A 19,243-nucleotide genomic window follows, 5' to 3' on the forward strand; every position below is an offset into this window, starting at 1 on the left:
GAGGGTATTTAGGAGTCAACCACTTTGCTGTGGGTCTAGAGTCACATGTAGACCAGACCAGCAGATTTCCTTCTCTAAAGGGAATTAGTGAACCAGATGGGTTTTTACAACAATTGACATTGGTTCATGGTTATCATTCGACTTTTGATTCCAGATTTTTATTGAATTTGAATTCCATCATCTGCCATGGTGGGGTTTGAACCTGGGTCCCCAGGGCGTTACCCTGGGTCAGTGATAATACCACTATGCCATCACCTCCCCCATTTGCCAGGATTATTCCAGTTCCCCAGTAATGTCTGCATTTCTGATAGGAGGCACTGATGAAATTTCTCTTGAATATATTGACTGTGCCCTTGGTCTGGCATCTCATATGAAAGAGGGTGCTCCCTCAGCACTGGTATTGATGTGCCAGGTTTGATAATCATCAAAATCCTGGAATTCCCTCCTACACCTGTACCTACACCATATGGACTGCAGCGGTTCAAGAAGGCGGCTCACCACCACCTTCTCAAGGGCAATTAGGGATGGGCAACAAATGCTGGCCCAGCCAGTGAAGCCCACATCTTATGAATGAATAGAAAAAAAGTCCTGCAATGGGATCTGAACCCACGTTCTTCTGACTGACAGGAGTGCTACCACTGATCTTGAAATTAAAAGCATCTCACCCTCTTTCCCCATTATAATTTGTACAAGTTTAAAAAGTATGGGAGCTTTATTGTTTTCCAATTAAATAGCAGCTTCCTTCCACCATATCCATGTTTAATGGATTGTCACCTTAAAAAGGCTTGAGTACAGAGAGCACAGTGCAGTTTAGCTCCATACACAATTATTTCTGCAACAAAATCTCAGAGCTCGTGTGACCATTTATCCCAGTACAAAAAAACCTTATAAACTGGTTACTAATTTGGTCAGCACTCATTTTGCTAAAATATGTCATGCTGTCCTTGTAAAGTGGCTGAATTTGGCATTTTCTATGATGGTAAGAATAGAGATATGACAATGTTACTTGAATGATGAATAAATTTAGCTTACCGGAACAAATTGGAAAACAGTTTTGAATCAACATTGGCACCATTATCATTAAATATCTGTGAGGGAAGCAGCCTGAACTGCCAAAGAATAAAGGTGGAATGTGCACAGTAATGCAGGAAAAAGTAACGAAATCTAATGCAATCTCCAAACTCAGCACAAAAACCTGAAGGCTTTCAATGTTGGTCATGATACTGTCATATTTAAAGGCAAACAGATGCAAAGAGCATTGCCAGTAAGCAACGAGCCTTCAACGCTCCAGCTTCTTTATCTCTGGTCCCGTGACTGTGATTGGCAGGCACTGACAGCAGCAATCCAGGCACAGTCTGCACCTGAGAAAGGTGGAAAAAGTGGAGGGAGAGTTCTCAAGGGTGTGAAAAGTAAAGCAACTGCAAAGGCAATGTACCATGGTTAGATTTTTTTCATTAGCCTTCAGTAGAGCTTTAATGGTGCAAGCCATTTATACTATAAGCACTGGTTGTTTAAAAAAAATTCTCTGAGGAGGGAAAGAGATGTTATATCAGTTGTTTAAGTGATTAGCATTTCTGGCCATAGAAGCCGAACAAATATTTGACCCTGGGCTTTTGGGACTCACCTCTTCCATGTGTAATACCTCCTCCTGAAAGATATTTCTTCTAAGATTTCACACTTGTTTACCAAGGAACAAGAAACTGTGGCTGCTATTCCTCCTGGAAAACTGTTCCATTCCAAAATAGAAGGTAAGGAAACCTGTAACAAGCATTTTCTGCATTGTTCAATTTTAATCACAAAATGTCGAATGCTCAAAGATTTGACAGAGGTGTTCAAAGTGGTGAAGAAATGGGACAGGGAGGTGAAGGGGCCTTGAACGAGAGGGCATATCATGTTAAACGTATGAGCTTTAGGACAGGGAGCAGGCGAATTTTAATTCTTACGCAGAGGGTTGTGAGACTGTGGAATGCACTACTGGAGTTGGTGATTAAGGCAGAGACCATGCATTTAAGAATAGGTTAGACAAGTAGCTGAAAGAAAGTGAGATGAGGGGATATGGGACAGGGCAAGCCATTGAGATTAGCACTGCTGTTCATGCGGAGGAGAAACACTAACACGGCCTGGTTGGGCCAAATGGCTTGTTCCGTTGCACTAATTTCATATAATTCTATGTGTATTATTCAATTACAAATCCTTTGTAGTTCCCTTCTACAAGTATTGTGGTGGTTAATTGTTCCTGTATTTTTACTCTTAGAACTTCTTCGCTAGATTGTAAGTTATAATTTTTAGTTCAGCTGTTACAAAGCTGAGAGATATGAGAGCTGACAGAAGAGAAAGAGAGCCTTAATGAGTATCCCAGATCCTCTCCATTTGTCATGACAATGTCATAATTGTCTTTTCAATTAATTGTTAGATCTGGCTGTCTTGATCCAGTGAGACACAGAGCAAAAAAAAAAGATTTTAATTCCAAAAGTATGTTGGCTGCTTAAGAAAAATATTGATGGCATGAGAAGGCTTTTGAAAATTCTATAAAATTGAACCCACTCCAATTATAATCACCTACATTGGTGATTGGGTAGATGATGTAAGTAGGTGGCATTATGTCCAGATGTGACAGGGCTAAGTGGACCAGTTAATCTTTTTCATACGTTCATAGAAGAAGTGCTGCACAGTTCCTCCACAGGGAGGAAGAGGTAAAAAAGGGGTGTAATTGATCAGTCTTGTGCAATTAACGGCTTCTGATTAAAGATTAACAGAGGGCTTGGTGATGATTGAGTGCCCAGCATCCTGGCTAAAGACCAAGATTGTCTCATCAGTGTTGTTATTCATCAGCCATCTAGTTATCTTTATGTTCTGCCTAAGCAAATGGGACCATTTCCAGCAGCAGTTATGATGCAAGGTGACAGCTTGTTTAACAAAGATCCTCATGTATTGCCTATCACCTGGCAGAAAATGCCAATATTAGCAGGAACATATCCCTACAGAGATAGAGTATAATAACCCTGTATGATATAACGTCGCTCTCAACTGTGACAATCAGTAATTTGATAAAAACGGTTAACAAAAATAGCTTGAGAATGTTTGCTTTTATAATTTATGAACAAGTTGAGTACACAAAAAAACCTTGGTATCCATATGGATCTATCAGAGAAAATATTTCCTGTCTTAGTATAAAAGCTTGTGCAGCGCTCCACCGACAGAATTTGTTTTTATTCCTTTACTGGGAGCTATTTTGCTGACCATTCTATTTTTTTATTCATTCATGGGATTTGGGCATTGCTGGCCAGACCAGCACTTATTGCCCATCCCTGGTTGCCCATGAGAAGGTGGTGGTGAGCTGCCTTCTTGAACCGCTGCAGCCCATGTGGTGTAGGTGCACCCACAGTGCTGTTAGGAAGTCAGTTCCAGGATTTTGACCCAGCGGCAGTGAAGGAACGGTGATATATTTCCAAGTCAGGATGGTGAGTGGCTTGGAGGGGAACTTCCAGGTGGTGGTGTTCCCATGTGTCTGCTGCCCTTGTCCTAAATGGTAGTGGTTGTGGGCTTGGAAGGTGCTGTCCAGGGATCCTTGGTGAATTCCTGCATCTTGTATATGGTACACACTGCTGCTACTGTGTGTCGGTGGTGGAGGGAATGAATGTTTGTGGATGTGGTGCCAATCAAGCGGGCTGCTTTGTCCTGAACGGTGTCAGGCTTCTTGAGTGTTGTGGGAGCTGCATTCATCCAAGCAATTGGGGAGTATTCTATCACACTCCTGACTTGTTCCTTGTGGATGGTGGACAGGCTTTGGGGAGTGAGGAGGTGAGTTACTGCAAGATTCCCAGCATCTGATCAACTCTTGTAGCCACAGTATTTATATGGCTAGTCCAGTTCAGCTTCTGGTCAATGGTAACCCCCAAGATGTTATTAATGGGGGATTCAGTGATGGTAATACCATTGAACGTCAAGGGGCAATGGTTAGATTCTCGATTGTTGGAGTTGCTCATTGCCTGGCATTTGTGTGGCGCAAATGTTACTTGCCACTTGTCAGCCCAAGCCTGGATATTGTCCAAGTCTTGCTGGATTTGGACATGGACTGCTTCAGTATCTGAGGAGTCACGAATGGTGCTGAACATCGTACAATCAATTCTACAGTACACAATGCCAGAAGTAACTAGGGAATGTATAGTTGATGCTAGTATTTTATAGGGAGTACAATGCCAACCAATTGCATTTAGTTGGAACAGTAACACTCAGTCTTTGTCAAGTTAACATTTGAATTTGCAGATGTGACCCATCACAGGAGGTCTTTAGTGATCTTCAGCTAGTCACACATTTCTGCTAAGCATTCACTGCATCCACTTAAAATTTTAAAAGAAAAGCAGTCAAAAACGTGGCAAAGGCTATTTGGGCATGAATGTCACGACGTGGATTCATTGCGCGGAATTCTGTACGTAACAATTAACGAATCTTGGTTGAGCTCTCTGGGCTTTATTTTCCACAGAGTGAAATGGGCAGTCATAGTGAAGAATGAATGGTAAAAAAATATATACTGTTTGGTTGTGTGCAAAACATAAAATATCTTTCATTTAATTTATTTTTCTTTGCAGTTCAATCACATTTCCAGAACTACAGTTCAAAAATAGGTTGACAAAAATTAATGCAGTATAAAAAGATTCCCTGAAGCTGTAAGCAAGACGTGATTTAATGAGTAGTAACCATGCAAACTATATTATAATTTGTAGAACAATACTTTGCACTTAGCATGGGTGGCTTGTCATTCACTTTGTTTTTGTTTGGATGAAATGAGAATTTCTAAGAAAAATAATCTGATATTTTTGCAAATCATTTCTGCCATTTCAAACTAAACAAACCTTCCAACTTTCCTTATGTATTCACTTTCTGCCATTGACATTTGCTAAAGTGAATCTGTTCTTGATGTTGAATATTATAAAATCATGTCCACCCTCAGATTCACAATTAATTTTACTGCAGTCCAGTAACCAAACATCAAAATGAAATTGTCTCCAGGTGTGAAAAAAGCATTCACAGAATAATTGATAGAGTTCAGAAGAAATATATCGCATGAGGAAATAAGAACAAACTAGCTGATAGCTGAGCGATTACATGGATAAGCAGAGGTGTGGATTGATTGCAAAAAACTTACATGAAGTAATGAACAATAAAGGAAAATTTTTTTTATTCATTCATGAATAAGGGTGTCGCTGGCTGGGCCAGCAATTATTGCCCATCCCTAATTGCCCTTACTCAGAGGGCATTTGAGAGTCAACAACATTGCTGTGGGTCTGGACTCACATCTGGGCCAGACCAGGTTAGAATGGCAGATTTCCTTCGCTAAAGGACACTAGTGAACCAGAAGGGTTTCTAACGACAATTGGCAATGGTTTCATGGTCATCATCAGACTTTTAATTCCAGATTTTTAATGAATTCAAATTCCACCATCTGCCATTGTGCCGAACCCCAGTCCCCAGAGCATTACCCTGGGTCTCTGGAATACTAGTCCAGTGGCAATACCACCACTCCACCACCTCCTCTAAACTTAGGAAAGAGGTATATAAGTCACTTAGGCTAATAAAGATGAAACGCAAAATTAAAATATCAACGATATAAATGAAATAGTGAAGTTTTCTGTAGACATATAAAGGAGAACTAACACAGATATGGGACTAGTTAAAAAAAATGTGCAAGATAAAGTCACCAGAGATGATAGTAAAATGGCACAAACACCGAAGAGATATATTGCCTCAGATTTCACTGAAAGGGTAATTAAAGGAAATGACAAGAGTGGAATAATTTAAGAGGGTTATTACAACACTTAAGGTAGAAAGCCAGGAGATACTAATCAAACTTAATGGAGACAAGACCATAGGTCCTGATGGATTTCACTCATGAATTCTCAGTAGAAGCTAGGGAAGATATGACAGTGATGATACTAATATACATGTATAAAAATGCAATATAAAAATGAATAGTGCCAGAGGGCAGGGACAGTAAATGTAATTCTCATTGTCAAAAAGAGGGAGAGAACTAAACTGGAGTTTAGAAGAATGAGAGGTGATCTCATTGGAACATATAAAATTCTGACAGGGTTGGACAGACTGGGATGATATTTGCCCAGCCTCGGAGTTGGGGGGGTGGGGGGTGGTGGTCTAGAATAAAAGGCCACAATCTCAGGATACAGGGTAGGCCATTTAGAATTGAGATGAGGAGAAACCTCTTCACTCAGAAGGTGGTGAACCTGTGGAATTCTCTACCACAGAAGGCTGTGGAGGCCAAGTCATTGAATATATTTAAGAAGGAAATAGATAGATTTCTAGACTGATCTACTCCTGCTCCTATTTTTTCTGCTTCTATGTTTCTAAGAATCATTGAATTTAGAAATGGTGAGAATGTGCAATTATTACTACATGGAGTGCTGGAAGCAGGTAGCACTGACATGTATAAGGGGAGGTTTGTTGCATTGCTGTGGGAAAATGGAATGCGACAATATAGATGCAGGGTGGGGAAGATGTCATTAAAGTGGGACGAGGCTTCTGTGTAACATAAACACCGGTACAGACTAGCTGGACCAAATGGCATCTTTCTGTGCTGCAGATTCTATGTTGAATAAAATGTATTACAATTTTTTCAATTATCTTTCCAAATGCCGACCAGATTAGTGTTGATACAACAAAAGGGTCTTTTCCACACCTCTCACAACTGTAATTGGTACTAAATATCAAACATTCCAAAAAATCACTTCTATTGGCAGGAATACCAGTGATATATTTGAAGAAACCTATAATCCAGTTCTCAGTTAACATCCACACATGTCTGGCTTGTGAGCAATCAGGACTGGAGAACCTGGTTTCGCCTCTTCATCTCTATCTTTTACAAATATCCCAAACGTTTTGAAAGCAGTGACCACTTGACATGCTTCAAGTTCGACATCACTTCAAATCCAGTTCCTCTTTGTTCCCCTTCTTTCCTCCTCTTTTGACTGCTTTTTGGAATACAATGGCACATGCGCCAAACATAATCCAATTGCCAGTGGCAATTATTCATGTGGGAGTCTAGATGCACTGTTCAACCCTGCAGGGATGATAGCCCAATCAAATCCTGGCCTTTTTCCTAAGTCTATGCATGCATGCACCTAGAGCAAGTGTCACTGAATAACAATGAAAAGCAAAGACCTTGGATTGCTAAGGCAGACAGTAGTGTGCCTGCTGATCAACCCCAAACACAAACAGGAAGATAAAAACAAAAAACTGCGGAAGCTGGAAATCCAAAACAAAAACAGAAATACCTGGAAAAACTCAGCAGGTCTGGCAGCATCGGCGGAGAAGAGCACAGTTGACGTTTCGAGTCCTCATGACCCTTCAACAGAACTAAGTAGAAAAATCATACTTGGGATCTTCCTAGTTTGTGTGGTTTACCCATTTATTGTTTAAATACGTTGAGAACAGTCAAGGAAGCAGAAAGAGTATTTACTTTCATCAACTTGGATTTCAATAATCAGAAGGGAACATAGGTTGCAGAATGGAAAGATCCAATATATTTATGCACATTCAGATTACCAAACCAGGCTATCTTTCTCCATTGCTAATGAATATAGTTTTGGAAGCTTTATACTCGAGGAATAAAGACTAATCTGGCAGAATAAACCAGATCCACAATGTATACAGCAAGATTAGCGAAGGTTAAAACAGTTGCTGCGACTTGATTATCCCAAGAGCAGTTTCCTCTTTCACAGTTGGACGGTCTGTTTGAGTGACCATAGCGTGCACTGAAGCAGAAGATTGGCCAGATGATCGCTGCAGTAATGTACATCAGTACAGCCACAATGTTGTAGACTGTCAAAAATCTCTCAAACGGAAATGGTAGCATCGTGATGAGCTTTGCAATGGTTAAAATGATGATGGAAAAAGTGATGATAAAGCATATGCAATACACTGCCATACACCACTGCCGGCCACTGTTAGCCTGATATGAGCGCTGGACAATTACAAAGATAATACAGGCGATGAAAGCTTCCAACACTTTCAGGAGCCCGGGAACGGTCTTTAAAAATCCACTGATTTCGCCAGGCTTTGCTCGTGTGAGGCCAACTTCAACTGCATAAGCAACAAAGCACAAGCAAGACATAGCAGTGGCAGCTATTTTAAAGTCCATTTGATTGGCCGACTCGAGGAAAATGGTAGGGTAAATGAGCGAAGCAGTTAAGTTCATCAGCAAAGCAAGCATTGCAAACGATGTAGTGAAATCATCCCAGGATATCGGAATTCTCGAGTAAAGGGCCGTCAGCTCCAGCACAACAATCAGAACTGAAATCGCGAATGAGAAGCACCATGTAAACATGCACCAACCTCCAAAAGGACCAGAGTATTGCCCAATATGGGCAACCAGGCTGAATGCTGTACATGAGAGAAAGATTTCAAAGAATCTTACAATTCCTACTGGACTTGTCATTAATTTGTAATCCAATAGGGCAGGCATCTTGCTGAGGAACTCGGTAAAACAGTGCAGTCGGTGGTTATTCCTGTCTGCAGCAGCTGACTGCAGTAATCTTCACAGCTATCCACACTTGAATTTACAGAGTGACACGTTTCTGCACAAACATTCTTCCAGACTAGTCGCATCTTACTGCAATGCCAATATAAAAGGTGGCTTATTAGTTATCAGAATTGGCAGATGTAACACAAAGAGGTGTGTGCCTTAAATAGTTTTCCGTATACATCATTTGCTGTGTGTCATAAATTAACTTCATTTAAGGAAGTTAATATTCCTTTCTATTCTTAACTATACACAAAAATGGTTATTCATTAACAGCTCTCAGAATATACAAAACCTTATGTAGGTCTTCAATAGAGGAAGGAAACTTCCAGGTTCTTACCCAAAATTACAACGTCAGTTGTGAGATCAAATCTTGATAGAGCTTCAACTTTGAGGTGAAATTAGTTGTTCACAGACACAAGTCTGAAATACAGAAATGAGCCATCGCCCTTGTTGAATTCCTGCACAATGAAGCTGTGTCACAGTGTACTGTCCTATACACATGTACAACCACATTCTAAAGTGTGAGAGTCACCACAGTGCAATTAGTTTACAGTCACAGTTTTCCAGTGCATGTTTGGTTAATTACTCTGCCCAGATAGGCACATAGGAACAGGCGGATTGCCATTCAGCCCCTCAAGTCAGTTTTGCCAACATTTAGATCATGGCTGATCTGACTCTTAACTCCATCTGCCTACCTTGGTTCCATAATCCTTAATACCCCACCTAACAAAAGTAAAGTTTTAAAGAAAATAATATAAATATTTTCTTATTTACTTTACCAATCAATATCCAGTTGCCAACCAACCAGCAGTCTCTTCATATATGGTATAAATTGTAGTTTTCCCCCTATTTTGGTATTCTTGTGAAATGTCCTGATGAGTGCAAGACAAAAAGCTTCAACATGTCTCTTTTTTCAGCAATACTGTAGTAATATTCTTGTACTTCCTCTAGGCATTTGAAAATAAATCCCTCTCTTTGCAGCTGTGTCTGCTTTCCTTTCTCCAATTTTTTGTCTCCTCTACTATTCTGTGTCTCTTCTGCTCATCTGCGTAACTCATGCATGTTTTCATTGTTTATCTGTGCATCTGTTTTACTGAACAGAACACGAAAGATATTATTCCCATTCCATACAACTAACTTCTTTTGTTCACAGTTGAAGAGAGTTCCGTTTTGTGCACTCTGTAACAAAATTGTATATTTGTTCTCTAGAAGTGGATTTCCGATCTTGATGCGCACACGAGTAGTCTTTTCCATTTCCATCTATGCCCCACCGCTAACCATTTTTCTCAGTTGAGTAGTTTGTACTTAGGTGCCCTGATGGAGAGACCAGCTATATCCAACTGGGAAGAGAAGGCTGAATCAGGGACTGTGTTGGGTGTAAATAGGTTTGAAGCTGTTATTTTCCTTGAAACGGTTTTGGGTTTCAAGCCAAATAGGTAAGCGGTGGTGAACTAGATTAGTAATTATCCTTTGTCCTGACTTTCACAGCATCATTTCAGGTATTCTGAAAAGCTACATTTTTTTGTCTGTTTCACACTAACTTGGTCTTAAATAGCTTGAGTTCAATAAAATATTGTATATTGACTCACAGGTAGATGGAATATGTTTCCCGGACTTTCTAGATACAATATTTATTCAATAGACTGATTCAACGACATGATACATTCAAGTAACATACAAGTAACATTTGCGCCACACAAGTGCCAGACAATGACCATCTTCAACAGGAGAGAATCTAACCATCATCCCTTGAAATTCAATTACCATCACTGAATAACCCACTATCAACATCCTAGAGGTTAGCGTTGACCAGAAACTGATCTGGGCTGGCCATATAAATACTGTGGCTAAAAGAGCAGCTCAGAGGCTAAGAATCCTGCAGTGAGTGACTCACCTCCTGACTCCCCAAAGACTGTCCACCATCTACAAGGCACAAATGAGGAATGTGATGGAATACTCCTCACTTGCCTGGGCAAGTGCAGCTCCAACAACACTCAAGAGGCTTGACACCATCCAGGACAAAGCAGCCCACCTGATTGTCACCCCCACCACAAACATTCACTCCCTCAATCACTAACACACAGTAGTAGCAGTGTGTACAATCTCTAAGATGCACTGCAAGAACTTGCCAAGCCTCCTTAGGAAACACCATCCAAACCTACAACCACTGCCATCTAGAAAGACAAAGGCAACATATGCATGGGAACACCACCACCTGGAAGTTCCCTTCCAAGCCACTCACCATCCTGACTTGGAAATATATCGCCGTTCCTTCACTGTCATTGGGTTAAACTCCTGGAACTCCCTCCCTAACAGCACTGTGGGTGCACCTACACCACAGGGACTGCAGCAGTTCAAGATGGCAGCTCACCACCACCTTCTCAAGGGCAATTAGGGATGGATAATAAATGCTGGCATAGCCAGCGATGCCCACATCCCTTGAACGAATGAAAAAAAAACCCATGCAGAGAATCACGTCTGCCCATGGATATATATTTCAGCTGGCAGCAGGATTCCTGTGCGCACAATAGCTCCATGTCCAGAATTTTACATTGATCGGGTGGGCACGTGCCAGAATCCAACGCACGTGAAATTGCTTGAAACGATGTCAGGCACGCATCCAGATGTCAAAGCCCTATTGTCCACGATTTTACGTTGGCACGTGCGATTTCACCCTCGTCGAATGGGCAAGACGGACAGGCAGGCAGCCCAGTTTTAACAAAACCTCATCCACTGGCCGGAAGAAATGTCCGGGGTGAAATATAATGAGAAACGATATCTGGGGACTGATGTTTCTTTGAGTTCTGCTGCCAGGTGCTCGAATGTGCTGCATGGACACAGTTTAGTGCATTTTTTTCTTGTCATTTAATCTGTGACTGGGCAATGAATGTCGCCTGCTATTTGTTAGACTTGCCTGTTTAATCTCCATGATATGGCGTGCTGTAAGTTGCTGGAAGTGCTCTGTCTCTCAATATCACCTCCCAGTCTCTCCATTTCTGCCTCCCTCCTCCATCCTTGTCCCCTCATTTTAATGGGGAATGGAGCTATGATTACCTTCAACTTCACATTGCTCTTTAGTGCCTCCCTGAGGAAGCTGTATGATATTCTACGTTGTGCCCTGTGCCGAGTGGTGGAAGGGGGTGAAGTCCTGAAGGGGCATGGAAAGAAGTCAGTGGGCAAAGGTTCCCATTGAGTTATCATACTGAGGAGCCCTCATACCCTAAGGTCTGTATGCAAATTTGGCCAGTGGGAGTTTGTGAGATAAGCAGCAGTTTTTTTTCTAACCCCTATCTCTGCAAGTCCATAAACCTAAGAGTAAATTGGAGCCTTTTACAAACTAATATCAGGTGGAGCTGTGGGTACCTGGAACGACAATGGGTGCAACTCTTAATCATTAACTAGTATTGATGGAATTGCTTGTATTGCGGTTGTTGAATTTTCTGGTATGAGTCATCTCTCCTTCCTGTGCGTATGTCTTGTCTTGTTCAAAGTTCACAATGCACTTAGTGTTGGAAAGAATTCTGTTGCTATTTACCATCTGAATAATTTAGTGCTTTGTGGAGTTGAGCACCTGTTGGCATCATCAGCCTTGCATTCTTTGAGGTCCCATATTGTTTGGCATCTTCACTTGATGACAGTGGCAATGGTGAAGGAATTGTGATCCTTATAAACAAAAGAGATTATGGCCCAGACCTTCCAGTCTTCAGATGCTTGGAGACTGGACACATGACCTGAGATGCATGTCAGGATCCCGTGGAAGTCCCAATGTATTGAGTCTGTGGGAATTGCCCAGGAAATTTGAACTTCTGATGGGCAATTCCCCTGCACCCCAGGACCCTCCAAAAATGTCTCCAACTCTGAGTTTGTGTCAGATGTACCTATTTGGATAATTACATGGAAATGTTGGAGAGGAAAACCCTAATCTAACTCCTGGGTAACTACAAAACTGATCCTCCCAATCATTCACGCGGAACCCCCGACTATTCCTTAGACCCCTGACTAACCTCCCTGACCACTGTTGATCCAACCCAACCCGGCTACCCCTCTCAACCCAACTGGACTACCCCTCCTGACCTAACTACCCCAATGACCCAACTTGACTACATCCCCCAACCCAACCCAACTACCCCTCTCGACTCGACTACCCTCTGACCCAACGTGACTACCCCTCCCAACCTGACACAACTACCCCTCTGACCAAACCAGGCCCACCACCAGTCTAGCACCCCCCCCCCCACCTCACCTGACCTGACCAGCCCCCGCCCTGACAACCTCAGACGCCTACCTACCCATTCACATTCACCCCTTTATCCATCACCTAATTCACTCACATTCACACTGGACATTTAGGCCAGAATGTTACCTTCGGCGCACTGATGCAATATTTCATTCGGCAGGCATGCACCAGAGTCAGCTGCACGTCTGCCAATAATTGAAAGGCCTGTTAAGGTCATTAAGGACCTAATTAACTTGAAATTTACGCTGCCTCTAGGAGATTGAAACAATCTTTCATGCGCATGCCCGCTCTCCCTCCTCTCCCCACCCGCACAGGTAGCACTTGGCACTAACACTCACGATCCATGCAGGGCAGACCAGCATTTATTGCCCATCCCTAATTGCCCTTGTTCAGAGGGCGTTTAAGAGTCAACCACATTGCTGTGGGTCTGGAGTCACATGTAGGCCAGACCAGGTAAGGATGGTAGATTTCCTTCTCTAAAGGACATTAGTGAACCAGATGGGTTTTTGACAATAGGCAATGATTTTGTGGTCATCATCAGGCTTTTAATTCCAGATTTTTATTGAATTCAAATTTCACCATCTGCAATTCGAACCCAGGTCCCCAGAGCTTTACCCTGGCTCTCTAGACTACTAGGCCAGTGACAATACCACTACGCCATCACCTCCCCTGCAGAGGTTTAAGTTTAATTCCGGACTAAGGGACCCGGGAGAGCCCATCGCAACCTATATAGTGAAGTTGAAGCAGTCGACTGAACACTGCGACTTTGGAAAGATATTAAAATGATACACCGCCAGACCGATTCGTTTGTGGAGATCGTGACGATACCACTCAGCGCAGTTTACTCGCAGAGGTCAACATCGACTTGAAGCGCGGCCTGGAACTATCACTCACCGTGGAAAGTGCTGCGAGAGACTCGCAGGCTTTACAACACATACAAGCTGTTCTTCATGTGGGGCGGGAACCTACCGACAGGCGTGACACGAAAACCAGAGACACAGCAGCGAAGAGAGAGGCAACGTCTGCTGTTAGAAATATGAAAAGGCCCTAGTAGAAACACTTCAGCAGCAACTCAATGTTAATCTGTTATAGATGTGGGGGTGACCACAGAGCAGACACCTACAGATTCAAAGGGGCAGAATGCCATTACTGCCATAAGAAAGGTCACGTAGTAAGGCAATACAGGGTGAAGTCGAAACAGCCCGTAAAGCAGCAAAACAACCTGACTGAATTGAAAAATACAGCAGAACCTGAAGCTACCGATACCGACATCTATTCCCTGTATAATGTCACAGCTGTAAAAACCAAACTGCTCACAATCCAAGTTATTTGGAAGCCACTAATAATGGAGGTGGATACAGGAGCCTCAGCTACAGTGGTGGGAAATCACACATTTAAATACCTCAATGAAGGTACCCAGCCACTGAATCTGGAGCAAACAATCGCTTAATTGAAGACACGCACTAGAGAATGCATATAGGTAAAGGGCATCCCCACGGTACCTGTGTCTTAAAGGCAACAGACAACTCAGTTTCCAGTGATAATAGTGACAGGGGAAGGAGTTAGTCTTCTGGGCCGAGACTGGTTACAAAAAAATCAGCCTGACTGGCCTGAAATATTTCAAGTGAGAACAGGAGGAGCTCCCGAACAGCTAAGGAAATACGACAGTGTATTTCAGGATGAATTGGGGAAGTTATAAGCAAAAATACATGTGGACCCTCAGGCAACACCCTGTTGATTTGAGGCCAGACCTGTCCCTTATGTCCTAAAGGAGAAGGTGGATGCAGAACCGTGCTGGTTAGAAAAGCTGGGCATCATCCAGCCAGTCCCACTTTCAGAATGGACAGCGCCCATAGACCCAGTGGTGAAACCTGACCAAACTATATGCATTTGTGGGGACTATAAATTGACCGTGAACAAGGCAGCCAAAGTAGATAAGTACCCTATTCCAAGGATAGACAATTTATATGCAAAGCTGGCTGGTGGCAAATACTATACAAAATTGGATATGAGACATGCCTACCAACAATTAGAGCTGGATAGCACATCTAGAGGATATATAACCATCATCACGCACGAGGGTCTGTATCAATATACCCTTTGGAGTATTGTCTGCATGTGCAATCTTCCAAAAGACCATGGAGATTCTCTTGCAAGGACTTCCCCGATAGTAGTTTACCCAGATGATGTTCTGATCACAGAGTTAACAGAAACTGAACACTTGGCCAACCTGGAAGAGATGTTAAGAAGATTCTTGGAAGCCGGTGTATGATTAAAGAAAGAGAAATGTACATTCCAAGTGCCAGGAGTTACTTACCTGGGTCACAGGGCAGATGCCATGGGTTTGCATCTGGTAGAAGAGGAAGTTAGGGCAATCAAAGGTGCGCCCTCTCCGTCCAGTGTAACCCAACTCAAATCTTTCCTAAATATGATCAGCTATTGTATTGTTTGTTACATTTCACCCTTTTTTATTAGTTTCACCAGTGACTTCTCAGTTACGCCACTGGACCAGCTCCTTGTTGAAACTTGAGGACCAAGATTTCTCATTGAGAATAATGGTGAGACTGGCAGCGCTCACTGTGTAATGGAATAAATTGGACAAGAACTTCCAGAAGTTAAACACTAAAATCTGGAAATTGCTGTCCAGATTACCCTACTCATTTGTAGGCTATGCTTACTCCCCATGAACTCATCATTGAATTGAATTTCCTTAAAAAATCTGCATATGTTCTTGAAGTGCCATAACCTAGAAGGCTACAGACCAAGAACCAGAAAGGACAATTACACTGGATAGATCTTTGTCAGCCAGCAGAGGCAGAGTGGGCTGAATGGCCTCCTTCTATGCTGTAAATTTTCTATGGTTGTAAATCTATGTAAGAGCATGAAGTTGATGTACTTACCCACTAGTTACTCACTAAGCATAGCAGAAAGAGTTACGGCTGGTGCATTCAGGTGTAAATTAATTTTTCAAACCGTGATAAATCTTAATTACTACCAAATAACATCTGTGACACTGAAAATTCAATTTTACAAGTGTGGAATTTAATTCCTTCAAAATTTAATTTATGTTAGAGGTTTAATTTGTTTTAATTTTTATTTGTCTCTTTAATGTCTTAAGTCCATCTTTCTCTTTATTTTGCTTTCTGTAGACGTTTGCAATAAAATCAATCAAATTATATTTTCTGGTTTATACTATGCATGACTTAGTGAGGGCTCTTCAGCCTGATCTGTTAAGAGTCTCATGCTGTTGCTTGCCTGCTCTCACACTCCACAGATCTCAAATAGAGGGTGTCATGCTGGATCAGACACCCAATGACAGTAAGGTGCCCATGAATAATCTGGGAGCAGCCATGAGCCTGATGACCAGCAAGCACTGGTCCTTTGTCACTGACAACAAAATCCAAGCCAAGTCCAGGATTTTTAGGATGGCAGGGTTTCCCTTCCCGCCATCCCTGGAGTCAGTGGAGAACACATCCCCACCGAAACTTCCTGCCTCGCAACCATTTAATGCTCCAACAAGTGTTAGTTGGCCGGAAGAGGGACTTCCACCCCTCACTCAGGATGGAGTTCCATCACAGAGTAGCTGTCAAATCCCAGCAGTGCCAGACACAGTAGCGGACAAGACTAGCGCTGCAAGCTGTTCCCACAGTCTAAACCCTGGGAGAGCAGGACTAGGTAAATTTGGGGGCGTCTAGTGGGGAGTGGGGGAGGGGGGCAGGTTTGGGTGGAGGTGAGACCGAAGTGGGCAGGCAGAAGGGGGTCAAGAATGTTAATGGAGAGGCCAGGGGTGGAGGGAATACCTGTGGACCTTTTGGAACAAAATACCCTTTAGCCCAATGTTGAAGGGAGGCCATTGATGGAACCACAACCTTCCCCAACCTTCCCAGCCGAGGTCTGAGCAGGATCACTTTATTAGGCTTCCCCCCTGCCCCTGAATGCTTCCTGCCAGCCTGAAAATTGAGTCTAGGTGGGAAATGGCCTTTAAGTAGCCAATAATTGGCCGCTTAAGGGCCTCCGTTTGGGCAAGGGAGGACGAGCTAGCCTGGGCCTCGTCCTTCCCAGAGTAAAATTGCAGGAGGTTGGGGTGGGCAGGACCTCAGTGGGAGGCTACCCGAAAAATTTTACAGCCACACCCCCATCGACAAACCCGCCGGCGCACGAATATAAAATTCTGCCCAAAAATTTGTCTCTTCACTTCGATGGATAGTTACGTGTTCAATGTATGTATTTGCATGCATTTGTATTTACATATATAATGACATTCCTGTAAATTATTTATAGGTGTTCGGAGGCTGTGTATTATAGGCTCCTACACCTGTTTGAGATTGGCCATTATAATCCAGCTAGAGTGTGGATGAGAAACACCGGTGAGTTTCCTTCTATTGCATCAACTAATGACTCTTCCTGAATAAAACCCCACTCTACCCAAATAACACCCAGAAAATGTTGAATCCGCTTCCTTCACTTGAAATTTTCCCTGGGCTCAATTCAAAGACGTACAAATATGTTCAATGTAACATGTTTTTTTCTGACATCATCTGTGATGAGTCTATGGAGCAGACTGGTTGCATCAAGAAACAGTTAAACTTTATTACAGAGACATTTTTAGCACTTGCACTCTCGGCAAATCTCTCATCGGAAAAGCCCCACCCCGCACTAAGAGCTCACTGGTCGGAGCCCCCACAGTATGTCACATGACCCATGATTGTCAGGAGGGAGTGACAAAACGTCCAGTTACCACCTTTCCACCCCGTTTAGATTTTTTTACAATTACTCTTTGTAGAAAAAACATATAAACAATCCAACAAACATATATACAATTTCAGGTGATTATAAATCAAGTCTCTGAGGTGCTCTTCTTATACAGCTAGAGTGGGTTAGCTCTACCACTGGAGGTTCCTGAACTGGATCGACAGGATCTGGAGCTGCACTGTGAGACATCATCGGAACTAGGAAATTCAGGATTTGGCAACTCCTCTGGAACATCTGGAATGTCTGTTCTAGGTCAATCACACACCTTAGAAGCCAATGGTTCAACATTAATCACAGCTTGATCAGTTAATTGTTGGAATGTCTCTCTGGCACGGATGTGACCTATGTGCTTACAGACAATTCTATCTCCCACTTGTACTTGGAAAGATAGTGGACCAGTCTCTGAGACAATGCCTCCCGGAGCCCAGCAGGGTCCATTGCTGAAATTTCATGTGTATACCGTTCACTTACACTAAATGTGCAAGCTTTACTATGTATGTTGTGGTTAAATTTCTGATTACCCTGGTTCTGCGCTACCTTCCCCTCTAAATTCAGAAATACTAAGTGTAAGCGTACACACTGATGGCTTTTCATTAATAACTCTGACGCTGCTGAACCCGTAGTCGAATGTGGCATTATATGATAACTAAAGAGAAACCGGAAAAGTCAAGATTCCGGAGTGCCTTCCGATAACTTTTTCATACTAGACTGAAAAGTTTGTATGGTCCTCTTGGCTAGACCATTCGATGAGGGATGCCAAGGGGCTGTTCTAATATGTCGGATTCCAATCAAATCCATAAATTTCTGAAACTCGCTGCTGGTAAAGGCTATAGCATTATCCGAAATGATGATTTCAGGTAGGCCATGTATGCTGAAACTGTGACATAGCTTCTCGATAGTTACATTTGACTTTGGCGATTTAGTTTAATACACATCCATTCATATTGAATGTGCATTTACAATTAACAAGAACAAGGTACCTAGGAATGGACCTACATAATCAATATGTACTCAAACCAGGGTTGATCAGGCCACTCCCACAGATGCAGGGGAGATGAAACAGGCAACTTCTGTTGTTGCTGACAATGGAGTCAGTGCTTGACCATGCTTTCAATGTCACTGCCAATGCCTGGCCACCAGACATAGCTTCGCACAAGCATCTTCATCTTTGATATGCCTGGATGTACACTGTAAAGCTCTGTCAAAAGTGGTCTCTTCCTTTTGAAGGGATGACGACTCTTGAGGCCCATAACAGAACTCAATCTTGACAGCTTAATTCCGTGTTTCTGACACGGAATGGTCTCAATTCCTCAGATACAGGCGAGTTTGGCCATCCTTGAGAAACAAAGTCCCTGACTTTTGACAACATTGGATCTCTGTTCATCCAACTTCTAATTTGTTTCACACACACAGGCGAAGAACCCAAGAAATTCAATAATAGCACAACTTGGTGTGGTACAGGAGTATTTATAGTTTATAATACTATCTGATAATGGGTGATGACTGAGTGAGTCCACATTTGCAACATATAAGCCAGGGCAATACATAAAAGTATACTCATACACAGATAATGTCAAAGCCCAGTGTTGTATTCTTGCTGATGCTATTGGCCGAGTGACCTTATCCTCACTGAATAATCCCATTAATGGTTTATGGCCTGACACAGTGATAAAACGTCGTCCATGTAGGCACTGGGGAAACCTTTTCACACTGAATAC

General features: G+C 42.5%; 1 protein-coding gene across 1 annotated transcript; it reads right to left on the minus strand.

The window, feature by feature from the left end:
* Positions 1–7,548: 7,548 nt before the first annotated feature.
* LOC121288592 (myeloid-associated differentiation marker homolog) lies at positions 7,549–9,010 on the minus strand. Its single transcript, XM_041207214.1, has 2 exons — positions 8,874–9,010; positions 7,549–8,623 (listed from the first exon to the last, which is right to left on the minus strand). Exon 2 carries the CDS (start codon positions 8,474–8,476, stop codon positions 7,607–7,609), a length of 870 nt encoding a protein of 289 aa, XP_041063148.1. The 5' UTR covers positions 8,477–8,623; positions 8,874–9,010; the 3' UTR covers positions 7,549–7,606.
* Between the last annotated feature and the right edge of the window lie 10,233 nt (positions 9,011–19,243).

The sequence above is a fragment of the Carcharodon carcharias genome, chromosome 15, assembly GCF_017639515.1.
Source record: "Carcharodon carcharias isolate sCarCar2 chromosome 15, sCarCar2.pri, whole genome shotgun sequence".
NCBI classification, from domain to species: domain Eukaryota; kingdom Metazoa; phylum Chordata; class Chondrichthyes; order Lamniformes; family Lamnidae; genus Carcharodon; species Carcharodon carcharias.

Bases quoted from the DNA above. Each gene is read 5' to 3' on its own strand.
- LOC121288592 (XM_041207214.1), bottom strand. From the start codon at position 8,476: ATGCCTGCCCTATTGGATTACAAATTAATGACAAGTCCAGTAGGAATT.